The sequence below is a fragment of the Sparus aurata genome, chromosome 1, assembly GCF_900880675.1.
Source record: "Sparus aurata chromosome 1, fSpaAur1.1, whole genome shotgun sequence".
Taxonomy (NCBI): domain Eukaryota; kingdom Metazoa; phylum Chordata; class Actinopteri; order Spariformes; family Sparidae; genus Sparus; species Sparus aurata.
Genome location: NC_044187.1, coordinates 11,424,279 through 11,448,893, shown reverse-complemented (window position 1 = coordinate 11,448,893; position 24,615 = coordinate 11,424,279). Strand labels below are relative to the sequence as shown.

The 24,615-nt window shown below is 42.8% G+C and overlaps 1 protein-coding gene across 5 annotated transcripts in view; it reads left to right on the top strand.

Moving 5' to 3' along the window:
- Nucleotides 1–1,394: 1,394 nt before the first annotated feature.
- Nucleotides 1,395–24,615, top strand: part of LOC115585130 (caskin-1-like) — a 41,200-nt gene continuing 17,979 nt past the window's right edge. For 3 of the 5 annotated variants that reach the window (XM_030423290.1, XM_030423279.1, XM_030423263.1), the window contains exons 1-11: nt 1,396–2,197; nt 11,686–11,737; nt 14,322–14,419; nt 18,217–18,362; nt 18,623–18,718; nt 19,876–19,997; nt 20,276–20,384; nt 20,804–20,912; nt 21,294–21,388; nt 22,383–22,497; nt 23,048–23,350. In XM_030423290.1, the coding sequence (XP_030279150.1) occupies nt 2,104–2,197; nt 11,686–11,737; nt 14,322–14,419; nt 18,217–18,362; nt 18,623–18,718; nt 19,876–19,997; nt 20,276–20,384; nt 20,804–20,912; nt 21,294–21,388; nt 22,383–22,497; nt 23,048–23,350 (1,339 nt within the window). In that variant the 5' untranslated portion in view covers nt 1,396–2,103. Of the gene's footprint in view, nt 2,198–11,685; nt 11,738–14,321; nt 14,420–18,216; nt 18,363–18,622; nt 18,719–19,875; nt 19,998–20,275; nt 20,385–20,803; nt 20,913–21,293; nt 21,389–22,382; nt 22,498–23,047; nt 23,351–24,615 lie in introns of all 5 variants that reach the window. The other 2 variants (XM_030423272.1, XM_030423299.1) reach the window with 2 other exon arrangements.

The window sequence follows — 24,615 nt, the reverse complement described above, 5'->3', positions numbered from 1 at the left end:
TCCACCCTTGTGGTTTAATCCAGCCCTGTATGAAGCTGACTCAACTGAACAGACGGCTGTCTGCTATTCCGATCAACATGCACAGCTAATGCACACACATACAGACAGTTTCTTTTTCCTTTATCAAAGCACCAGTCTTCTGTCATGTGCTCCACTTCCTGTCCTAAATCTGACTGGCAGTGGCCCCTTTAGTCTAAATTAGCCCTGCACCAGGGACACACACACACACACACACACACACACACACTTTCACTGCCCTCAAATTATTTCCGTCTCATTAACCTTAAACATGTTGACGTAGAACCATCAGCACTGTGACACATAATGAGGTGAGGCTGGTTTGTTTGTGTGGCACCTTTCGACCTCAACAAAGCAATTACACGACCCAAAATATTTTGAGCTTGATTGTTTATTCTTTGACATATCTGAATTCTTATTTTGTGTTTTGTGAATATTTTTGGTCCCTAAAAATGATGCAACACATTTCATTTGACTTGTTTTGCATGATCATGCATGTATGCACCCACATCCAGATATCCCTAACTCATACTGAGCAGTGCATATTTAGGGTTGACAAACAGTAAGACTAACAATGATGAATAGCATGGCTGCTGCTTTGTACAACATTTCGAAGGGATTTTCCCTTTGCCCAGTTCACTGTCAGGTTGCTGGCAAGACAAAGAGCTGTAAATGTTATATTGCTCTGTCACTGCTATTATTAGGCTGCAGAGTTACCAATTGTGGGCCATAAAGAAGGCTGCAAAATGAGGGCAGAGTCAATACATTAGAAGGCTGCAGGCCTTCTGGACAACACAGTATAACCAACATGCGCACAAGTCACAAAACGGGTTTACAGCAATTTTGGGTAACTGTAAAGTACTCTCACGTGTTACTTGTCACAGTAGATAACGCAGTAACGTAACAAGTTAGTTTTTTTTATGGGCAGTGATCTTTCAACGTAACGAGTTACTTTAAAAAGTGACGTTTAACAACACTGCAAACAATATATTTTACACCAAGAAACAAATATCTTCATGTGAAACAGTTGCCGAATTAACAAGAAAGCCTAAATAGGTAAGAAACTGTCGTAGTAAACATTTCACAGAGTTTATAAAGTTGATCCTTTTTCAAGAACTCGCAAGATTAGACATTTTTTTAAAGGGAGTCTGGGGGTTTTCTTATGAAAATCGAGGGTTTAAAAAAGGTTTCGATTTAAAGGGAGTGAGATAAAAACCAAAGATACAATCATTTGAATAAATATAAAAATAAAACTACACATTAAAAATGAACCTGCGGTGGAAGATATTTATGAATGATCTCAGCTTTATTAAGTCGGTCTGAATATTTCACATTCAGTCTGACTGAGAGTCTCTCGGGTCCGCGCGACCCACTGTCCCGCGCTCAGAGTGCACCCCCCGCACGCGACAGAGTCCATTATTATGTCAAACGACCTCTCTTGACTCGTCCGCCCGCACGCGCGCAAACACGCGGACCGGGATTACAACCGCTGGAGTGGTGCGCGCAGTACTAGCTCGTGTTTATGTAATGTCATATGTGGCTGTGAGCGTGCGTGTGTGTGCGTGCGTGTGTGCGCGCTAGAGCTGGCGCGAGCCGGCGGAGACAGCGGTCACACGTTAAACATCAGCGACCCGCGCGTTATTCTGCGGATTGAGGGCTCGTGAGATTTCAGCGGTGCGGATTTGACCCGACATATAGGAGGGCGCTCGAGCTCCACCGTTTTCACGCACGGCACGCACGTAGACCCGGTGAAATCGTCACGCGGATAGGATCTGTGGAATCTGTCGCGAGTGTGTTCCTGCGCGGCCGGAGAGCATCCCCGACGGAGAGTGAGGTCCGGGCGGTCTGTCGGTGGTCGGTGTGGGTCGGTAGCACCGCGCGGAGGGGAGCGAGAGCGGGACTTGAGCTGGACCCCTGGCCGAACCGGAGCATCCCACTCCCGGCAGCATCCATCCCTCTGCGCCTCAGCTCCAGAGGGAGGCCCGGAGCGGCGGCAGGATGTAGCAGCGGATTAACGGAGGAGAGAGGGGCGCTCAGAGGAAGAGAGCGGGACCGAGCGGACCGAGGCGGGACGGAGGAGGGGACATGGGGAAGGACCAGGAGCTGCTCCAGGCCGTCAAGACCGAGGACTTGCTGACAGCTCAGCGGCTTCTACAGAGACCTCGGCCAGGGAAAGCCAGTCAGTATCCCTCCATCCCCCTGTCACACACAGACACACACAGACACACACACACACACACACACACACACACACACACACCAGTCATTACCAGGTCAGGACAGTGCAGGCCAAATCTAATGTAATGCCATTTAGCCTCAATGGTGCTGCACTGTTTGTGTGTGTGTGTGTGTGTGTGTGTGTTGTGTTGTGTACATGCATGCGTGTATTTATGTGTGCGTTTGTGTCATGACGTTGGGTGTGTGATAGTGATGACGTTGCACATGTGTGACAGCCGTCACCCGATTGTAATCAGAAATTAAGAGGTGCCTGTCACCCATCTCCCATCACTGATCATTTCTGTGTTTGCGCGTGTGCGTGTGTGGGTGTGTACACCATAGAGGATGTGTGTATTAGTATGTACGTGTGTGTGTGAGTGCGTGAGAGAGAGCGAGAGGTGAGGGTACACGAAGGTCCTCCACTGCTCTCGGGACAGGCGGATTATTGGTGTGTGAAGACGCCAGATGTTAGTGGTAATAATGTGATGATCGTACACGTGCAGACATTTGCGTGCGTGCGCATACGTGGCGCTCGGATGTGTGCGGGTGCTTGACGTGGAGTCAGCTGGGACTTGAGGTGATAATTAGATTTCAATTACAGCCCTGAAACTGCTCTCCTCCTCTACCATTTCATCACCGGGCTGCTCTCCATTTCCCTCACTGACTCTCCTCTCCTCCTCATGTTTCCTCATCTGTGCCTCTCTTTTGGTGTGTCTTCTCCACTTGTCCTCTCTCCTCCCTTTCTCCATTTCCCTTTTCCCCTCCTTTCCTGTCTTTTTCCCTGCTTTTTTTTGTATATCTCCTCTCCTCCTTGCTCCACCTGAATCCGCCCACCCTCCCTTGTCTCCTCTCCTCTTGTTTCCTCCCCTTTACTATTCTATTCTATTCTATTCTGTCTCTCATGTCTATTCTGTCTTTTCCTTTCCTCCTGTCTCCTTTCCTCCTGTCTCCTTTCCTCTCCTTTCCTTTCCTTTCCTTTCCTCGTCTTTCCTTTCCTTTCCTTTTCTCCTGTCTCCTTTCCTTTCCCTTCCTTTCCTTTTCTTTTCTTTCCTTTCCTTCTGTCTCCTTCCTTTTCCTTTCCTTTCCTCCTGTCTCCTATCGTCTCATGTGCTTCTTTTACCTCCCCATCCTCAGCTAACCTCCCCTCTCCTCTTGTCTACTCTCCTCCTCCCTTGATTCCTCGCCTCTTGCCTCCTCTCCTCTACTAATCTGTCCTCTTCCCCTTTTCTGTCTCATTCATATCTCCTTCTTTCCTGCACTCTTCCCTTGTGTTTCCTCCTCTCTCATCCTCTCTCCTTACATTTCGGTCCTTCCCACCGTCTCCTCTCCTCTCCTCCCGGACTCCACCTCTTTTCTCATCCTCCTCCTCCTGCTCCTCGTCTCCTCCTCTGTCCTCCTCCTCCTCCTCTCATGTGTTTGTCTCTGAACATTCCAGCAGTGCCATGGAAAAGAAAAAATGCTTCTCCTCAAATGCCAGAACAGATCAGTTCTGAGTGCTCAGTCCACTGCACACTGACAAAGAGAAAAGGGGGAGGCGGACAGAGGGTGAGGGGCACGAGGGTGAGGACGAGGGTGAGAATGGGAGAGAGAAAGTAGGAGAGTGCAGGACAGAAGGAGGGAAATGTCCAAATCTGAATGCAGAGACAGGAAGTGATGGGAGGAGGTTAAAGGGTGAATTATGGTGGGCGTGAGAGTGTGTGTGTGTGTGTGTGTGTGTGTGTGTGTAGGTGTGTGTGCGTGTGTGTCTCACGGCATGAATTGAGGTTTATGTTTGAATAATTGAACAGGAAGTCAGGTTCCTCTGCTGGAGAATCACACACACACACACACACCTCAAGCACACACAATTACAGGCCAGCATGTACGGAAACACACTCAACACATCAGGCGTTAGTCATGTGCCTGAGTGCGTTTGTTTTATTAACAGTGTGCTGCTGCCGCTTTTTTCCTCTGTCAAAAATGTCACATCGTGATGCAGCGGATTAAAGGAAGTGAGGCGGTGGCAGGACCCCGTTAATTAAAGCAGCTGGACATTTTGGAAATGAGCTTATTTGCTTTGCTGCGTGGAGTTAGAGCAGGAGATCGATACCTCTCCTTCACGTCTGTACAAATATGAAGCTGGAGCAGCAATTGCATAATTCATGTATGTTCACCTATTTATGTTACATAAATTAAAAACACATCGCTCTTGACTGTTGACCCCAGCCACCCCCTACTTTCTCGCTTTTTCTTCCACTGCGCTCGAGGGATGCTTCTAGAAGTGGTGCTAGAGGAATATCTTCAGCATCAAAGTGTAAAGTGTGGGCCCACTGACCCGGCTGCTGTTTTTGATGCAGTGAGAACAGGCTTATGGTCTTGTTGGTCTTCTTTACCAAAATTAGCACGAAAATGCTAAAATGAATGATTGTCTCCTTTCACATCGCCAGGAGACAAGCTTGTCTTTCTGTCTCTCTTTAAACCAGTGGCGTGCACAGACTTTTTGAAGGGCAGGGGCGAAAAGAAGGGCACTTTAGCGCGCGTTTTGGCTCCCAAGAGGGCACTTTAGCATGTGTTTTGGCTCCCAAGAGGGCACTTTAGCGTGTGTTTTGGCTCCCAAGAGGGCACTTTATCATGATTTAACTAGCCAAGGGCATGTGCAGCCCTTGGCTGTGCACATCGCTGCTTTAAACTGAACGAGGTTTGTGTTTGTACACACCAACATCTGGAATTTCAGCATCTCAGTATCACGCCAAAAAGGTGACAATTAGCATGTTCACCTGGGTGTCGTGTTTCCATCGTTACTGATTGAACACAAGCTGTACACATGTCACACTGTACAAGAAACCCACTAACGCCCACTAACACTTGGCTTTCGTCTTTCATGTATGTGTGCACAATCGGCATCCGCTCCCCGTCATTCGACTCTGCAGCAGTCACGGATGTTTATCGGCTCCAGTTCCGATCGGCGGCGATAAAAAAAGCCCACCACTCGAGTGGACGTGCTAATTTTCTCCCCTTGATGCTTTGAGGTACATTGTAGAAAAGGTTGCTTTTCTTTCCGTCTCTGTTGGCAACGGCTCGCGAACATTTCTCGGTCAATGCTGATCTTCGGAGAGAACTGAGGTATAAGTATGTATAAAGTAACGTGATCTGTACTGTGCATGTGCAACAAAGAGAATTAGCTGCTTCCATCATCAGCTCCAGAAAAAAAAAACTCAAATCAGAATATAATCTATGAAGATTAGAAAAGTAGTAAATTGCCCATCTGTTGCAGGTTTACTCTCGTTTGAAAAACCTGCATGTTCACACTAATTTTTCATGTACTACAGAGTCATCTGACCTGGAAATGAACACCACTTCCCTTCCTTACTTAAAGCAAAGCCAGATGTGAGTGGGTGTTAGTGGGCTTTTCTTGATTTGTGTGAAGAACGCTTCATTATCACTTGTTTAATCCGCACATAAACTGTAGATAACTTGCCATTTAACAGCGGGCCCCGACTACTTCTTGGCGTGGAGCTGTGACTCCCTCTGTCTCTGGCTGCCTTTTCTTTATTTACTGTGGGTTGAACATATTTTGGACGTTCAGACGGTACAAGTGATTTAATTTTATCTTATTTAATAAGCCACACTAAATCAGGCTTTTGGCTGCTCAGACAATGCTTTAATTCATTCTCTCTCTTTGGGGATTTTCTGACAATATAAATCACCAGACTTATCCTTTCGTTTTATAGTCTTGCTGCCTTCGCTGTCTGCGCAAAGTCAAGAAATCCTCTGTCAGTGTTTTGGCTCAAAAGTTGTTTTTTATCAATAAGTTCAGACGGAGAGATGTCGAGTCTCTGGCACAGTCGGATGAATGGGCATTAAAAGCCAGCGTCTGCCTCCACACAGTGAGACGTATTGCTGTACTCTTCGGTAATGGTTTCTTTATCTTTGGCACAGCTGCAATAAAGCTCTTTATCTTGGAGATATAAGACCATCCCTATCATAATTGTATCTCTTTTGTGTTGTTGCAAGGAACTGAAATGGGCACAAAGTAATTTAAACAATGTATCCGCCCCTATCAGCGATCAAGGAAGTGCACCAACACTGACCTTTTTTTTTTTTGTTTTTGGCACAGTCATAGTGTTTCGTAATGGACCAAAGTACAAAGGTCTGTTATTCTCTCTGGATCAAGAAAACAACAGTATCTTTCTCATGAGAACTGTGATAGACCGGCAGCAACACGGCAGAAATATTCGGGGAAATCAAGCAGCTGCAGCACGCTTCAGTGGGATTATTTTTCAACAAGTGTTGCTCATGAAATGTTGATAACCTCCAAACTTCACACTGAAAGAAATACACCGAGGGGAGTTTCAGAGTTTAAAATGAGTCATGTGAATATGTCAGCCTGGACATTATGATTAATTAATTTGCGTTTCCTCCTATACTGTAGGAATGTAGGTGAAAAGTTACAATAAGAAGAAGCCAATGGTTTATTGTCATGTTTGATTTTGTCTATGAGAAACATATAAATTTGCCTTAAAATGCCAGGAAACCTACAAAGTCCTGCTAGTACAGAGGAAATGTATCAAATAAATGCAAGTAACAAAATGTTTCTCTGACTATTTGGTGCAGAAATAGAGCTGCAACGATTAAGCAATTGATAAAATAAGATTAGATAATCCTTTATTCATCCCACAACTGGGACATTTGCATTTTTACAGCAGAAAAGGAGGATAGAGACGATCAATTACAAACAGTAAGAATGAACAAGTAAGAAATAAAAGTTAAGTAAGAGCAAAATATTATTGAGAAACAAAACTTCAAAGATATTTACACCACCAATAATCAATTAGATGGTAGAGAAAACATATAATTGCTAACTTTTTGGATGATTGATTTATCTTTTTTGTCACTTTTTTATGCAAAAATGTCAAACATTTGCCATTTCAAGCCTCTTAAATGTAAATATCTGCTGCTTTTATGATAGTAAATGAAGAGTGTTTGCAGTTTGGACGGTTGGTGGGGAAAAGAACGAATTTATCAACTCACTGATCAGTTGATTAATCATGAAAATAATAGGCAGATTGATGTTTAATGATAATAATTGTTAGTTGCAGCCTTTAGTTATGTATTTCCACTGTGCAGCCAAAACCACACAGATCCTTTCTCAAACTTGTATTCTCTCCACTTTGTGCAGAAAAGTACAGAGTGGTTTTCAACACTTAGTGGCCGTTTTGTCAGTTTTCTGAATCACCACTGCCGAGTTTTAACGAGTGTCACCGTGTAACAGCACTGAGCAGTGTGTCACGATCAGAGGGGATGATCATTTGTTTTGCATCCCAGTTTTTCATTTTCATTTTGAAATAACTTAAAATCACCATGATGTGACATTTTTGGTGTCTGACTGTACCAAACAAATATGTTTCCTTGTATCCGGAGAAGAAAACGTGTTTCATCACCAGAACAAATGCTGGCAGTGTGTTTCTGCAGATCACAAACATTGAGACTTTTCTGTAAGTTAAATTCTCTGTTTCATGTTGTGACAGCGCTGCGTCGATGATCTGATTAGGAAATGTTAAGGAAAAGATCGTGTTTTGGCTTAAAAAACCTGCTTTGGCCGGAAAGTGTCCTGCGGTCTCCTGAAAAAATATCCTGTGACGCTCACAAATGTTGAAACTCAGTCTTGAACCGGGTCACTGGCTTGGCAGCCTTGTCGACTTCACATTTTGTAGAAATATGAACATATCGGTGTTTTGTAGAAGCGTAAACTGCCAATATTTTATCCTAGTGACTTCAGTACTTCATCATAAAGCTGTTTTGTTACACATTTTACATTTATCCAAAACTTGCAGCCTTGACAATATTTTGCATACTTGTTGACTCTAGTATTAAATCTCCAGAAGAAAGTAACAACATGGAGATGGAGAAGATTTATGTTTAGAAGTTTTGCGCAACATTTTGCCACGTTTAGCTCCAAACAGTGGTTAAAAGAGTTATTTTCTACCAGATTAACAGCCATGTATGTGAATTTTGTCATATTTACTTGTTAAATAATACATTAAATGTCGTGTAAATGTTAAATCTGAATATTAAATGCTAAACCTAAATGTTACATTTAGATATAGATATAAATCTTGAGTATAAATGCTAAAATCTTAACCTAAACAAATTATATCTGAAACCAAATTTTAAATGCTAAATATAAATGTTAATATTAAATCAGAATGCTTAATGTTGAATATAAATATTTAGCTAATATGCAAATTCACACCGCTGGTCAGCGGAAGTACCAAAGTAAAATCTGGATGAGGAGATCTGTTGCTTTTCTAACAACAACATAAGCTTTCATAACTACAATTATTAAACTCTTAATTTTCCAGGATGCATAATGCTACAAACTCCTATCACTCCCATCACTTTGTCTTGACCACCTGTCATTTTGTACTTTTGATAAAAATGCAATGTACCTCCTGGACTATTGGCAGACTGTGACCCAGAGTCCAGTCACTGAAACATATGTGTGCAATCGTCTGGAACCAGAAAGAGAAAAGTCATGTCAGCGCTGGCATTTGTTCAAGGCTACACGTAACGCCCAAACCCCAAATGCGTGATGACAGGCCGAGTCAGAGGTGATGGAAACCGGACTCCAGAACATGTCTGGTAATGAGAACCCTTGAGAAAAAACCTCCTCTTCACCTCTCCTGAGGTTTTTTTGGAGAATCCGCTCTGTAACGTCGCGGCCTCGCTCCCCCGACGGGCTTGTTGGCGCCCTCTGTTAAGATCTGAGGCTCTCAAATGAAACGGCGCGATTTCGTGTCAAAGAAACTCTGCGGATTGAGCGAGATGCTGCGGAATAATATCAGAGTAATCCATGCCAACTGATTGACAGTCTGCGAGAATGGCACATTGATGGGGTTGCCATGGTAACCAGGGGCTCGGTCACAGTGTTGTGCCTGAAATTATCATTAAAAAGGAAAAAATGTGAACCCTGGTCCAAGGACAGCAGCAGACAGAGACATTGTGGTGATGATCTTAAGCAAACAGTTCATGTCAGAGAAGCAAAAAACACATTAATATTAAAACTGTAACACATTTAAGGAACTGATTTAATCACGTAGAGGGTTGTGAATGAATTGAGTGCAAGTTCGATGATGAAAGCAGTTCTGGGGCGTGATTGTTTTGGCTTCAGGAACAAAACAGAGGTTTGAGGGCGGAGCGACACCCCGTCCTACGTCAGCTGTATCCAAGTATTTGATTAAATATACATGATGGTTTTGGGTCAGACGGGAGCATTATTAAGTAATAACATGATCCAGACTTTGTGTTGCAAAAGAAGATAATCTATTAAGAAGAAGACAGTAGAATAGCTGTGGATGTCGAGGATGTCATAAGTTTGCGGTCGGGGGTCGTGTGGCTCTGTGATCTGTCTGATGGTGACACAGATATCTGTACTTATTGATTCAGCGGCCTCGTGGGGGGGGGGGGAAGGGACGGTTCTTATTTTTAATCCAAGATAGACGAGGGGGAACCTGCACGTGCACACAAACACACACAGACACACACAGACACGCAGGAGAATGATGTCATCTGCAGAGTGTAAACAGAAACAGCAGAACTACCAATCAGCACGCGCTCTTTAGCAAATTACAGGGAAAATTAGAGTGTGAGAGCAGGATGAAGGGATGAAGTGCAGATAGAGCTGCAGAGAGAGGGAGAAGCTTTTCCCCAGATTACGGAGCAGCTACAGATTACGGCCTGTGGGATTATGAGGGTTTGACCAAAAAAAAAAAAAAAAAAAAAAAGTGAAGGCAGAGAGACAAACAAGCCGCTGTTTCTGTGTCCTTTTTTCGGAGTGTGTGTGCTGTTTGTGTGCGAGTGAGAGCTCCTTCCTGCTGGCTGGTGTCTTCGTCTTTTTCTGATGATCCCGTCAAAGATCGAGACCAACAGACGCACACGTGAACAGCCACGTAATCAGAAGCACAGGCGCATCTATACACCCGAACACACTGCAAACATACTCCGCTTGAATGAATGCAAATAAGCATATTTTACAAAAAGTTGATTGCATTTTTTTTGTATCGCTGCACAGCGACAAAGATATTGTTCATGTGTCTGATTACATGTATCTGAGATCCACATGGACACAAACTGGCAGCGATAAAGGAGCAGTTCACCCAAACATGGAACAGACATGAAAATTCTGTTATTATCTGCAGACGGGAAGTCAGGTGAAGTTTCAAAACATTTCTGGAGCTGTGAACAGTGTTGCAGCATTCTCCTGAACAACTGAAGTAGATGGGGACTTATTTCAAAACATAAAAAAACAAAAAAAACAACCATAAGAAGCTCATGAAATGTCTCCGTACAGCTTGTCTGGCGTAATCCAGGTCTCCAGAAGCCCGGAGATCCCAAATTGATTTGGAAAGACGTTATGTACACCCTTGAGGCACGGTCGAGCTTGTGCACCCTCACCAGAAGGACTGAGCGTTAATGCTTTTAGCTCAGCAGCTCTAGCAAAGACTTGGGCGTGAAAAAAGGGCATAAATAACGTCTTTTCAAATCAATTTAGGGATCTCAGGGTCTCTGGAGACTTGGATTACGTGGGAGGACATTTTTTTAAAGTTTTTAAACAAGTTCTCATCTACTTCAGTTGTTCAGGAGAATGCTGCAACACTGTCATTCTCAGGTTAATTGCCTTTTCTTTGCATAAAAGGATAAAAGTGACAGTAAACAACTAAATCAAGATATTCATGTTTTGGATGTTGAAAGAAATCCTTTTATAGAAGCGATGTTGTTGTTCGAAACACTAAAGCTGCAATGATCAGTCCTCTGAAAGATAATTAATACAGACATTCTCATAATCTCTTAATCGTTTTAGTCATTTGATGTCAAACATTTGCTGTTTCCGGCTTCATGAAATTAAAGAGTTGCTGCTTTTCTTTGTAATTTATGGTCGTAAACGTGGAGTCTGACGCGAGAAGCATGTTATAGACAACACTTTGGGCTCTGGGATTTCTTGTTGAGCCTATTCTTGGACATTTTGTGAAATAGTCAGCAGATTAATTGATAAGGAAAATAATCGTCCCGGCCCACGAAAAACACTGGAGTAAAATAAGCATATATTACAATTATCATCAATTGAGAAACACACAAGTTGCAGACTATAGTTCTGCATGTGGATATACCTCAAATTCATACAGTTAAAACGCGACAGTGGAGTTTTGTTTGTCTTCGTTACCTTGTCACTTCACCTTGACCCTCTGTTGTTTTTGCTGTTTTTGAAACAGTTTCCTGTTTCGAAGCGCTCTCAGGTATAGAAAAGTGTCGCTGTCACCTCTACCTGCAGGGAATGAAACATGAGAATATGCACAAGGGGAGAATAAATTAATCAGTGGACTCTGAAGTTTAGACTGCTTCTGTAATGAGTTTGTTATTCTTCTTTTTCTTTGCCCTCTCCTTCTCTGAGTCTCTCTTCTCTGTGTGTTTCAGAGCTGCTCGGAGCTGCGAAGCGGGTGAACGTCAACATCCAGGATGCAGATGGGTGAGGGGCCGTCGTCATTGTTCCACATTGCCAGCATCTTTTTTTCCTTACATCTTCTGTTTTTCTCCTTGCCAGTCTTTTCCTCCTCTCCTTCCTTCTTTCTCTCGTCTGGACATGAACACAACAGATTGTAGTTACAGAGTTAAATCCCCGAGTCGTGTTCCAGTTCAGATTTTTTTTTGTTAGATTTCAAAATGTTTTTTTTCCAGTTCTGCAAAATATAAATACCCCTTGGGGAAACATGGTATTTAGGGCAGGGGTTGGGAGTCAATACCCGCCGAGGGATTACAAAGTGCACTACATCTGAAATATCTAAAGCAGCTTGTGAGTATTTTTATGATAAAATAACAATGTGAGGAGGATCACTGGTGTTGAGTCTACCGATAATTATCATGCAAATACAGAGCTGAATAGTGAGTTGAAGCTCATTGGTTATTTTTCCAGTCCAACACTCTATTTTGGTTCATTCCAGCCGTTCTCAAAGTGTCATTTTCAGCCACAGCAGGCAGCTGTTTTCAATTAAAAAGCCCCGAAAATCCACCGTACACTTCCTGCTCGCCGCCAAAATAGCAGAAACACAAACTAGCTGGTGAACATAGTGACGCATTTAGGAGCTGAAGAGACAGATATTTCCCTTTGGAGTTGGTAGTAAACACATAAAAGAGGGTAAATATTAGACTTACGTCGACCAGGGGGCCAGACGTGTGACTGCTGGACCGTATGAGTGCATCATGTCAACTTAAACAGTAGCTCAACACCTCCTGAAAATGTTGTTTTCTTCTTACCTCTGGCGGGTTTACAGGTAACTTTTCACCCCCAAGTGTACACGTGTGTCTCAGGTTTTAAGATATGGAACAAACACTGAACACAGACATGTGAGGGGTTCCTCCCCTCGCAAAAACCTTTGACTCAAAACACATTTCCTGCATTTTGACACCACCTAGCCTCTTGGGATTAAGAAACCACCCACGCTGGTCTAGATAAGTTAGACCGAGGGTGTTATGAAGCCAAGAAAGCATGAAAACAGTGTATAGTTAGGTGGATCGGGCGGGGGACAGGCAGTGTTATCAGGATGATGCCTATTTCATACTTGAAATTATATTTGTGAAGACGTTCCGCAGCCTAAAACTGTAGAAGGTAGCAGGTTATTCTCTTTGCATCGTCCTCGCCTGCTCCTGTGTGGGGCGAGGTGGAGAGCAGGGCGGCAGATTAGCCTGAGATATGAACAGTAATTGGACACGGTCAAGAGGATGCATCGGCGAAATGAGATGTGGGTAAACAGTAGATGTCAGCTGACTGAACTGTCTAATGCTGAAGATAAACTCAGCTCTCCTCCCCGATACCAGTCGATATTGAGAACACCATTCTGATTTTTTAACAGCTGTGTGCTACCAACCCTGTACGGTACGCACAGTTGTGTACAGGACGGCAGGTCCCTTGTTCTTATGATGATATATGTGGTTTTGAAATCTATGCATAAACTTGTGTGCACAGAGGCATTACAGACACTGGTATCTGTGTTGGAACAACCCTAATTTTGGTGACGGCACAATCATACTTTTAGCTATCTTAAAGTTTGACTGGAGCCACGTAGGTTCAATATGCCATCCCATCCTATACTAAGTTCTATTGTCTCATCATCATCATTGACAGACTTTGCACGAGACCCAAAGCATTAATGTTATTGGTTTGATTGAACCGACTCAAAGTTTGATCTGCAAAAGTGTGGTTTAGAAACAGTAAAGTGATCGTTGGCATTAGCTGCTTAAACCTGATTACCTGAAAGTTACTTTTTCAAAAAAGACAAAAAGTGAGGAACCAGAATGCCCCTAATTGAATAATTGGGGATTAATTTGCTCCAATTGCTCAGACGCCTACGTGAGTGTACCCACAGACCCCGTGACATCCCCGACAAGCCTCTGAGACTTTAATTCTGTGTCAGACACCCGTTCTGATCTTCCATCTAGTATGAGCAGGCAAAAAGACGATCAATTTACTATCAAAAAGGATCATCTTAAATGTTTGAGACACGGAGCCAGCTGAAAGTGCTCGGATCTAAAGACTGTAATTACCTTAAAGGAAAGCCAGCATTTCGCAGCTCTTAATTTGCTCGGAAATGTTCCCCCATCAACTCTGAATGTGCGACTATGGATTTGGGTTATATTTAGACTCGATGATTGGTTAAGCTTTTTATGTGTGCACATGCTTGGTTTGCGATTGTGTTCCATTTGGCTCCATCAGATAACAAAGATCTTTTTTATTATGCTGATTGGAATCAGATAATTGGACTCAGCTCCTTGCGTAATGACAGATGATTTGTTGATTTGACTCCAGGGCCCGGCCCTCGTATTCGCCAGGGATCCATTAGACACACACACACAGAGGCGCTGTGTGTACGCTGGGCTCCGGGGTAGAGAGATTGCTTATTAATGGAAGTAGGTCATTTGCCCCCTCCTGTCTCTCACACAGAGCAGAGGGGCGGAGCTGCTCTACGCTGAAGATTATTTCTGCAAAGTTATGCTCTGGTTTTACACTACGTCGATGAATATGTGTATTTTTATACATAATCTGTGTCTGTGTGAAGGTTGGCGCCGCTGCACCATGCTGCTCTGAGTGGTAACAAGGAGCTGATCTCTCTGCTGTTGGAGGCCCAGGCAGCAGTGGATATTAAAGACCATAAAGGTAAAAACACACGCAGATGTTCACAGGGTACAAGTGTCCTTAAAACTCACCGTGTTGTCGCAAAACACAAGCGTTTGGCACGAAAACAAAACAATCCCAAACCAAAAAAAAAACAAAACAGGAAAGCAAATATTTCTGCCTTTCTCTGCGTGACCAATAACACCGTCTTATGTAAGAAAAGGCAGCGATTGTTGGCAATGCAATAAAAACGTAGTATGCAGTGTTTATGAGAGGTGACAGATTTGTGTGCACAGCAAACAATAGACAATAGAGGAGGAGGTGGAGGAGGAGGAGTGCTTCGTGTCTGCGGGACGGAGAGCCAAGTGGAAGAGGACGAGCTGCAAAAATCTCCGTCTCGTGCTCTCAGATTCCAGAAGGAAGGAGAAGAAATCTCCGGGCAGATGGGAGATGTAATCCCTCCAGGACGGAGGCCTACCGTCTCCACACTCCCAGTCAGTCGTGCTCAGCGTGTCATGAGAATAGAGGTTCACAACTGGCGGGCGGCCCAACACCTGATTTCACCCCATGGAGGTGGTAGGAAAACTACCTCTGTGCTGATTGGTATCAGACGGACAAAGATGGTGACCAGCTAGTGAACATGCTAGCTGGCGGAGCATTTAGCAGCTAAAGAGACAGATGTTTGTCTCAGGAGGTGGTGGAGGCCAAAATGGAACTAGAATCGGACTTAAATTCACCATGTGGGCAAAAAAAAAGACTCCAAATGATTGAATATGTTGCTCCATGTCTGCAGGACGTGTAAACTTCCACTAAAATCGAAGAAACCAATCACCTAAAAGTAAAGCTGTCAAAACTCTGATGTGATTGTTTCAGCTGAAACATATCAGCGTGTCACAGCTTGGCAATCCAGATGTGTTGTGGCAGGTTTAAGAGATAATATGCAACATTTCTGCTCGATGAGACCTTTGTTGTAGTTTGTTGTGAGTCTCACATAATCCGAAGCGTTTCCCAACGAAGTTCAAACCTAGATCTTGTTTATAGTCATGTTGTGTTCCGTTTGGCTGAGAGTCAGAAAGTGAAGAAGGAAGTCAGAGAATGTGACTAAACATGAATCATGACTCGTCACGTCAGAAAGATTCTCATTGGCAGTAAACAATAAAGACAACGACACCCCATGACCCCGCATGACTCATTTTGATTGGGAGACCCCTGGTGAAAGAACTTACTTACCCTGCATTCATGATTCATCCTTCACTCGGACGGGACAAGAGAAGCCGTCTCTTCTGACATCAAGGTTCTGATTCACAGTTGAACCTAGTCGCAATGTTGTTGTGCAAGATGCCAGCTTGAGACCACTGACCTGGACATCCTGCATGCCTGGGCTTGTGGGATTGATATCCTGTCCAAAAAAAAATTAACAGAAAAGGAGGAAAACATTTGTGTTCAGCAGTTCTGCCAGAACTCTCCTGGCAACAAAGCTGAGGGTATTTCCAGAGTTAGAAATCTGGTGGTCATGATGGTCAACATTCTGGACCTTTATTGTTGTTATCGGTGCTCTTCCTTAATCTGCTGGTGCACCACGGCTAGCCAAATACAGCCCTCTCCTTAAATCTCACAATTTCCCACAATGAGTCACAACATATCAACAAATCAGCTTTCAGAATTTCAGGAAGAACTATTCATTAGAAAGGAAACAGACCGCGTGCCTTGGTGTTTTCCCTGGTTGTCTTCGCCGCTTAATATCCAACAAGACGTCCTTGATTTTCTTTTCTGTACTTTCACCAGTTTGATCAGCCATCAGCACCATGCGGTGCTTCCTGCTTCCCTTGTTAATGGAAATAGGCTCAAATTCCTTCAGCAATCCTCCAAAAGTACCTCCTGTATTGAGGCAGTGTCTGTTACGTCGTGAGAGACTGAGATCTCCTGTCATCTTCAAACAGCTTCAGTGTCTCTCTTTCCCTGCACAGTCTGGGTGAAGTCTTCCCTTCTCTTTGCCAATCATCAAAACACTTTCTAGAGGCTTTTTGAGGCTGCCTGAAAGTCATTTTCCATCACATCTCCTCGTACACTCAGGCTCCAGCTTCTGTAACTACTACAGCCGCTGCGTCTCTTTATCCTGCCAGCACCTCTCTTCTGAGTCAGGACTCCTTCATGCCAACCAGGCCTAGAGGGCCTCTTTATTCAGCCTGACAATGTGGCTCATCGCTGGTATCAGGACTTGGGGTCTTGGGTTTGTGCCATGAGAAACGTGCTCACTGCTTCTTGCAGCCACTGCTCCAAATTGCTGTTTAATGTCTCCTGGTTAGAGGCACTGGTAGTGACTCAACAGTAGCTTTTTGTGCTGAGCTCAGGTGAACTTTGCATCATCTTACATTCCCTGCATGGCTCCAGGAGTTGGCTGCAACGTCCAGTTTCCTGCAAAGATCTTTGAGGTCGTGTTCAGATAAGGGATTTTTTGTCCTGCCCTTTGTCTGAGAGCAGTTTGTCAGCAACTTCCCCTGGGTACGACGCTCGCACAGACAATTCTTCAGCGGTCAAAAAGGTCACAAGAATGTCAGCCACAATGAAACTGCATCTCCAGGAGGGATAGAGATAGTCGGTGGATAAATCTGTTGCTGTTTGCAAAAAAAAGTGCTAAAACTGATGATTGTTGTCATTATTGATTAATCTACTGATCGTTTTCTTGATGAATCCATCCATCAATAGGTCTATATATGGTCAGAAAATACCAATATATCAATAACATACAATTAACGTGATATGAGACTATTGATCGTCTAAGAGTTTGGATTTTGTGTTGTCCTTTCCTGGTTTTAAAGGCTTTGTCTTTGCTTTAAACAACTTAGTCAGCATGTTGTTGATAAAATCTCATTGTGTTAATATTTCATAAAAGTAACGATGGTCATCCCTTCGATATTGGTGTAATATCGACATATTTGCTGCAAAAATAGTGCGATATTTGATTTTGTCTTCCTGTCGGAGCATTTATGAAATGTTTATTAAGAGATTTCAAAATACAGAAATGTGTATTGTGATGTTATTTTAAGGCAATGCCAAGGAAAAAGCTTAATATCCATGACGACTTCCCAGGGCCCTTGTTACAAAAATATCTTGTTTTTTCCCTTTTCAAATACTAAGTTTACTAATAATAATATAAATGTCACACAGTGGATTTTTACTTGAAAATTAGAAAAAAGACGCTGATTAATATTCATTCAGTCGACTAATTTGTTCAGCTCTCTACTTGTTTTTTTTGTTTTGTTTTTTTCAATTTTACTGGCAACACTGAAATAGCAGAATGGAATAATTGAGTTTAATAAATGATTGTAGTGTTTATGCTGGAGGAGCTGCAAGATATAGTAAAGACAAAATTAATTTTGCCATTATAAAGTCAGATATTATGATTCGCAGTGATGTAACAGAAGCTGGGAAGGATCATTTTTGCATAATAATTTCCATTTTTACGTACATGAGCTACTAAAATCATGATGACGTGACTTTTGTTGGGATCTGTATCAATGCTGTTTTGTCGCACATTCAACCTTTGCAACTGTTTGCGATTGGGATGTTTCACTTGGCCATATTGCAGTTTATTCATTTGATTATATTTTGATTAATTGCGCAGCCCTGGTATTTAACTGGCCTGTCTACAAGAAATAACAGTAATAGCGCGTGTGTATTTGCATGCATTCATGTGTCCTTATGCTCTCATTTCTCTGGTGTGTTTCTGTGTGCATGTGCTTGTGGGATCTCTGTTTTATGTTGCTGTCATCTCTGGCTGTGTGTCTTTGTATGCGTGTGTGTGTATGTGTGTGTGTGTTTGTGTGTGTTTTGTGTAGGGATGCGTCCTCTGCATTACGCTGCATGGCAGGGGAAGACTGAGCCAATGAAAATGCTGCTGAAGGCAGGCTCATCCGTCAATGGACAGTCAGATGAAGGACAGATCCCTCTCCACCTATCGTCTCAGCATGGACACTACGACGGGGTAACTGTGTTTGCGTGTGTGTTTTAGTGTTTATCGCAGCCGTGTGTGTGTGTGTGTGTGTGTGTGTGTTGTGTGTGTTTTTGTGGGTGTGATTTGTGCCCGATGGAGCTGCATGCAGGATTTGTGGTTGTTACAAGCTCGGAAATTCTTAAGCACCAGTAAGATTTGTGCACGTGTGTGTGTGTGTGTGTGTGTGTGTGTGTGTGTGTGTCTGTGTGTGTGTGTGTGTGTGTGGTGTTGTGTGTGTGTGTGTGTTACAGTCGGAGATGTTGCTACAGCACCAGTCCAACCCGTGTATCTCAGACTCAGCTGGGAAAACACCACTGGACCTCGCCTGCGAATTTGGGCGTGTTGGAGTGAGTACAGTCCATAAATATGTATTCATTGTATTCTATTGTATTAATATACAGGAAATGATTCAAATAAACATTTAATATTTTACATTTAAACAGGACAAAATAACATTTTAATACAATGCAAAACCAGAAACAAGACAATCATAAATAATAGCGTCCAGGAGAGCTCAAAGCACTGCGGCAGAAAACGTCTTCATCAGTTTGACAACACGGTATTTACACATAATAACGCTGCCAAGAGAGAAAACATAAGCAACTCCAGAAACACAATGGGAATAGAGCAATTCTCTTAAACCATAAAATAGGTGTGGACACAGAAAACAAAACAAGTCGACCACTGAGATGTGAGTGATGTAAAACCAAAACACCTAAAAAATAACGTGAATTTCACTTAATTTCTTCATTTTATTGCACGTTTTCTGACTAGTCGGCACCAGAAGTACTATTCATTACACTTAATTATTATTTTATCAATTTACACATTTAAAAAACATATTGGGACACTAGTCGACTCGTCTAAAACTGCCATTTAAACATCAGGAGAGTTGGTCATTAGGAGCATCCCCAGTACACCCTCAGGCAGACGTGGCTGCCTTTGGAGCTTTGACAACCTCGTTCCTTCCATCGTTTTGTTAGTAGACTAATTAGCCCTTCCATTAGTTGTCTCAGCACACTGACACTCTTATTTCATTAAAAAGTTTGAGCCCAGGCTGTTAACGCAGGGAGAACTTCACATCGCCATCCTAAATATACGCTTTAAAAGGAGCATTGTTTGACTTCCTGTTTGACTTCCTGTACTTTATGTACACGTAATGTTTCTTTTTCCTTGTGAAAACTTATAATCAAAGAGGGGAAAAAGATGAAAAAAGCGCATTGTTTTAACACAGTTACACACAGTTGGCACAATCTGGTCCTGCTTCTGAAAAGAAAGGAGTTGAATAGACTGCAGCAAGAAGAGAGGGCACGCAGCTTCTGTGGCAAAGACAGAGAAATCAGATTTATCAGTTTTAAATCCAATTTTGCAGGAGATTTCACAGTGGAAGCAGCTCATAAACAAGCGTTTCTTCTCAGTTCACTGCAGCCTTTGGGACCTATTAATAACAATGATAATAATAGCAATAATAATGATGAAAGTGCGGTGTGTCCGTCTGTTTTAGGTGGTTCAGCTCCTGCTCAGCAGTAACATGTGTGCAGCCATGCTGGAACCAAAACCCTCCGACCCCAATGGAGTGTCACCTCTGCATCTGGCTGCCAAGAACGGACACATCGATGTCATACGGTACGAAAACCCTTCAGTCCTTTCAGTCTGCCACTCTGCCTCTTACTCATTTAATGTAATGTTGTTATTCTTTTGTCCACTGAGTCTTTTAAAAACTACTCATCTACTTAATCTTGCATTTATGAAGATGGTTTTGATTCTGCAGTGTGTTTTGTAAAGATTTTGTTCCTCGCTTTGCTTCAGTTTTTCATTTTTGATTCTGTTTAAGCACTTTGTTGAGATTATATTCTGAAAGATGCTCGACAGATAAAGGTTGATGTTATTAATTTGTGCTGCAGGTTGCTGATTCAGGCTGGTATAGATATCAACAGACAATCGGAGTCTGGCACCGCGCTGCATCAGGCAGCCCTCTGTGGGAAGACAGAGGTAGTACGTCTGCTGCTGGATGTAAGTCTACCCGCCTGTCTCTTTTACCGTCTGTCCGTCTGTCTGTCTCTCTAATGTGTTTACAAAGGCAACTGTTGTTAAAGCTGCCTGCCTCTCCTCGGCTGAGCAAGTTTACACCTCAGCACTTGGCAATCGTCCCGCCGAGCTGTGTGATGAAGCCTGTGGGATATGTTTGCTTGTTACATAAAAAGTGTGGCAGACTGGCCAGCATCCTACCTGTCGTGCAATATCCAAACGAGCTCCGGTTTGTTCTTTAATCCTTTTGTCACCTTCAGATGGATTGTGATGTCGTTGCTGAGGCAGGACACAAAGCAAATGTTAGCTCTGAGCATGTACACGTTAGATCCCGATGGTGAACTCCGTGTGACACGATTTCACTTTGCAGCTTTGATCATTTTTTACTTTCCGCCTGCTTGCAGAGTGGCATCAGTGCAGGAGTGAGAAACACTCTGAGTCAAACTGCCCTGGACATCGTAAACCAGTTCACCACCACGCAGGCCAGCCGAGAGATCAAACAACTGCTGCGAGGTGAGCTCATGAGGACAAACACACACCAGCACTTTATGAAGTCACAATCTGATATCTAGTAATAAAAAGGCTAAGGGCTGGACTGAAATCAAATGTGAGGCCGCTGTTGAGATTTGCAAATCGAGTTTTACAAGTCCGCTGTCATCACCCTAGAAAATATCATAATCATGAATGAAACCCTGAATTTGAAAAGATACCTGTTGATAAATTATGGATAGAATGGATGTAAAATACAGGACATAATGGATAAAAATGGCACCAGAGAGGCAAACACCGGCCTTCCTCTGCATTGTTCTGTTCTATTAAAGTCTCTGCTCTGTCATTGTCTACTTGACTCCGCTCAGCTCTGCTGCTCACTGGTACTAAACTCTTGTCTTGTAGATGCTTCGGCTGCGATGCAGGTGCGTGCCCTGAAGGATTACTGCAACAACTATGACCTGACAAGCCTCAACATCAAAGCTGGAGACATTATCACGGTGCGTAGGTCTAATAATCGTCAGAACATTTCTCTGCCTGTTCTCAACGTGCTGCAAGCCGTCATCAGCCAATGAAGAAATTATGCAATGAATAAATATAATCTTTATAGATGTATGTCAACATTTGGATGCTATTTTAAACACCAGTAAAAGCTTTTGTATAACTGTCACTTATACCAAGTGCACTAGCGTTAGCTCTTTAAGCCTCGTAGCTCAGTATGTCCCATGTGTTTAAATGGAGATTAACACATCACAAAATTACGTTGGATTACACCACACAAACTAGTTTTTACATAGAGATTAGTTGGGACTGAATACTATGACCACCACTATAAACCAGTAGGGTGTAAGTGTGTGACCGAGCTAACTGAAGCAGCCAAACTGACACAACTGATGTTAGCTTGCTAAAATGTAAGTTAGATTGAAGAATTAATAGGATAAAAATGGAATATGGTCGCTATATTTGAAAAAAGTGCACTCTAATAATTGTATACAAGGAAAATTATGAATTCAGTTTCACAAAAATAAACAAAATACACCTTAAATCGCCTAACAACAGATTTTGCTAATGACGTTAGCACCAGGAGGTTAGCTTACGACAACACAGGCACACATTTATTTATTTGTTTATGTATTTGTTTGTTTGTTTTGCATGAATTCATAAAGTTTGTGGTTGGCATACAGTCGATTTTTCCTACAAAAGACAGAACTTTTCCTTCTCAGAATTACTTGAATGTCTCCCTGAAGCTGTTATGTTGCAGCTAATGATATTGATTGACCTTCAGCATGGGCTAGCTTATCGGGCTACAAATACTTACACATTTCTAAGGTATTTACTAGCTAACACATGTAAAGTTTAATAATGCTACTTATTACTGTTAATAACAAGCTTTTTTTGTGATGTGTTAATTGTATATTTATGTGGCTGTGCCCCTGTCCAGCTGTAGTTGTGACAGTATACAGAGGTTATAGTCTTCTCTTCGTGTGTCGACAGGTTTTGGAGCAGCACTCTGACGGCCGATGGAAAGGCTGTATTCACGACAACCGCACAGGAAATGACCGCGTGGGCTACTTTCCATCCAACATGGTGGAAGTAATCAAGAGGGCAGGTGACCACCGACATCACAGCTGTGTGTGTGTGGTTGTGTGTGGTTGTGTGTGTGTGTCTGTCCGTGTGGGCGGGAGGATGTGTGTGCTTTCTCATGTATGTGAGTTCAGCTTCAGCAGCTGTTCTGTAGCTATAGCTGATCATTTAGCTAGCTGCAGTCTCATCGGCCTCTTCGGGCGGTCCATCAGTTTATCCCAACCTGTCAATCATCTCCATGAATCAAATACTGTCTCCCATTGGCTGTTGACCCTAATCCCTTCCTCTGAATTTCTGCCCCTTCTGTCACCCTCCCTAATTGATAAACCAGCCTGCTCTTGCTTGTGATGCTTTTTTTGTTCATATTGTTTGTTTTTTCGTGTAAAGTGATATTATATTTTAATTTGTAAAGATATATTCCCTGTGGATATATGGATGTATTCTTTTCACATATTTTGATTTTGATCAATTATTTTATACCTTTGATTAGTTTTGTTTTGTTTCAAGTTGACTGATCAGTTGTTGTGTTGTTGTTGTTGTTGTTTTGCACCTCCCTCCTCCTGGCTTGTGTCCAGGTTACTCCCCCTCCCAGCAGTGCCACACCCTCCTGCTCCGCAGGCCCAACCCCTGTCCCATTGCCTCGGTCAACGGACACTCATACCCCCCCACCAAAGTCCTCCCCCTGCATCTGCCTCCCCCTCCCACCCCTCACCCCAACACACAGTCCCTCCCTCGGTTCTCCTCATTTGGGTACGTTCCTCTTCCCATCTCTCCTCCTTCTCTGTCTACTCCTCTGTCCACTGCTCCTCCTCCTCCTCCTCCCCCTCCTCCTCCTCCTCCTCCTCTCGCCACTTCTCAGGAGCAGCAGAGTCAGACAGGTACATACTGTAGAATCACTTTAAATCACAGATAAGAATCCTTTCCACCCTGTAAGACCACATACAGAATATATTATCTAAATGCTTGTTCCAGCACTTCACTGCAGCCACATATATATTATATATGTGTGTGTGTGTGTGAGTATGTGTATGTGTAAATGTATGTAAATTATGTATCAAAGGATCAGTTCACCCTAATGACAAGGAAATTAAATTAACCAGTTGTGTCCAGTCATGCTGATTTCTGCTGAAGGCTCATTTCTTCCTAACGTGGAAGAACGATACAGACACACACAGATAACCATCCTAATTAGTAACAAAACATTTGTTTCAATTAGAAATCTATCCACTTCCATTGTTCAGGAATAGCTTTCTTGTAATTTGGGTGAACTGACCCTTTAACTTTTAAAGCTATTCAAATTAAAGACACTATCTTTATGCACCTCCACATACTGTACTTATTATATAAAGCTGAGATGCAACATTCACAATTTTATATACATTCTCCTATAAGTTAGTTTGAATCATGTGATGTTTTATGTAAAATAAAGTCATTGTGGCTTGAACAGTGCAATATTTGTTAATGTTGGGACCGATCCGATCCAATATTGGTATCAGGTGCCGATACAGACATAATTCACCTGTCAGATATCGGGCTGATGTCACCGATCCAGATTTTGTAATCTTGACTGATTGATCGTCAGTTTCTCTTTGCACTCTTTGAAATTCTCTTTTCCAACTTTTTTTCTCTACTTCTCTACTGAACTCATCTATGATATCTACTTACAAGTCGTTGATAATGAATCGCTGTGCTCTTGACTTGTTCATGTTTAAGTTTTTGAAACGTTAAAGTAGCAATTTGTTCTCTTAGACCTGTGTGTGTGAAGCATACTACACAGGCAGATTGAGCTGGAATACCACTGAGTAGAGCGCATACCTCCGCTCAGACACAACCGTCTCCTTTAGAGTGACAGTTGGGGTCTTTTGATGAGGTACTTATACCTTGTCGATGTATTACCTGCAGTAGGTGACGGTCGGCTCTCCCCCTGTGTGGAGAGGCAGAGTGTAGTGAGACAGGTAAGCAGAGCATTGTACTCTTAAACAGGACATACAGCAAGGCGTATTACAGCCACCAAAAATATATATATATCTGTTTAAGTGTACGCTTTCCTCAACCACACAACTTCTGTATTCTGATGCACAAGCACAGCTGTGCCTTCCCACCGCTGTATTACACAACTGTCTAACAGTAAATACGTCTTGCT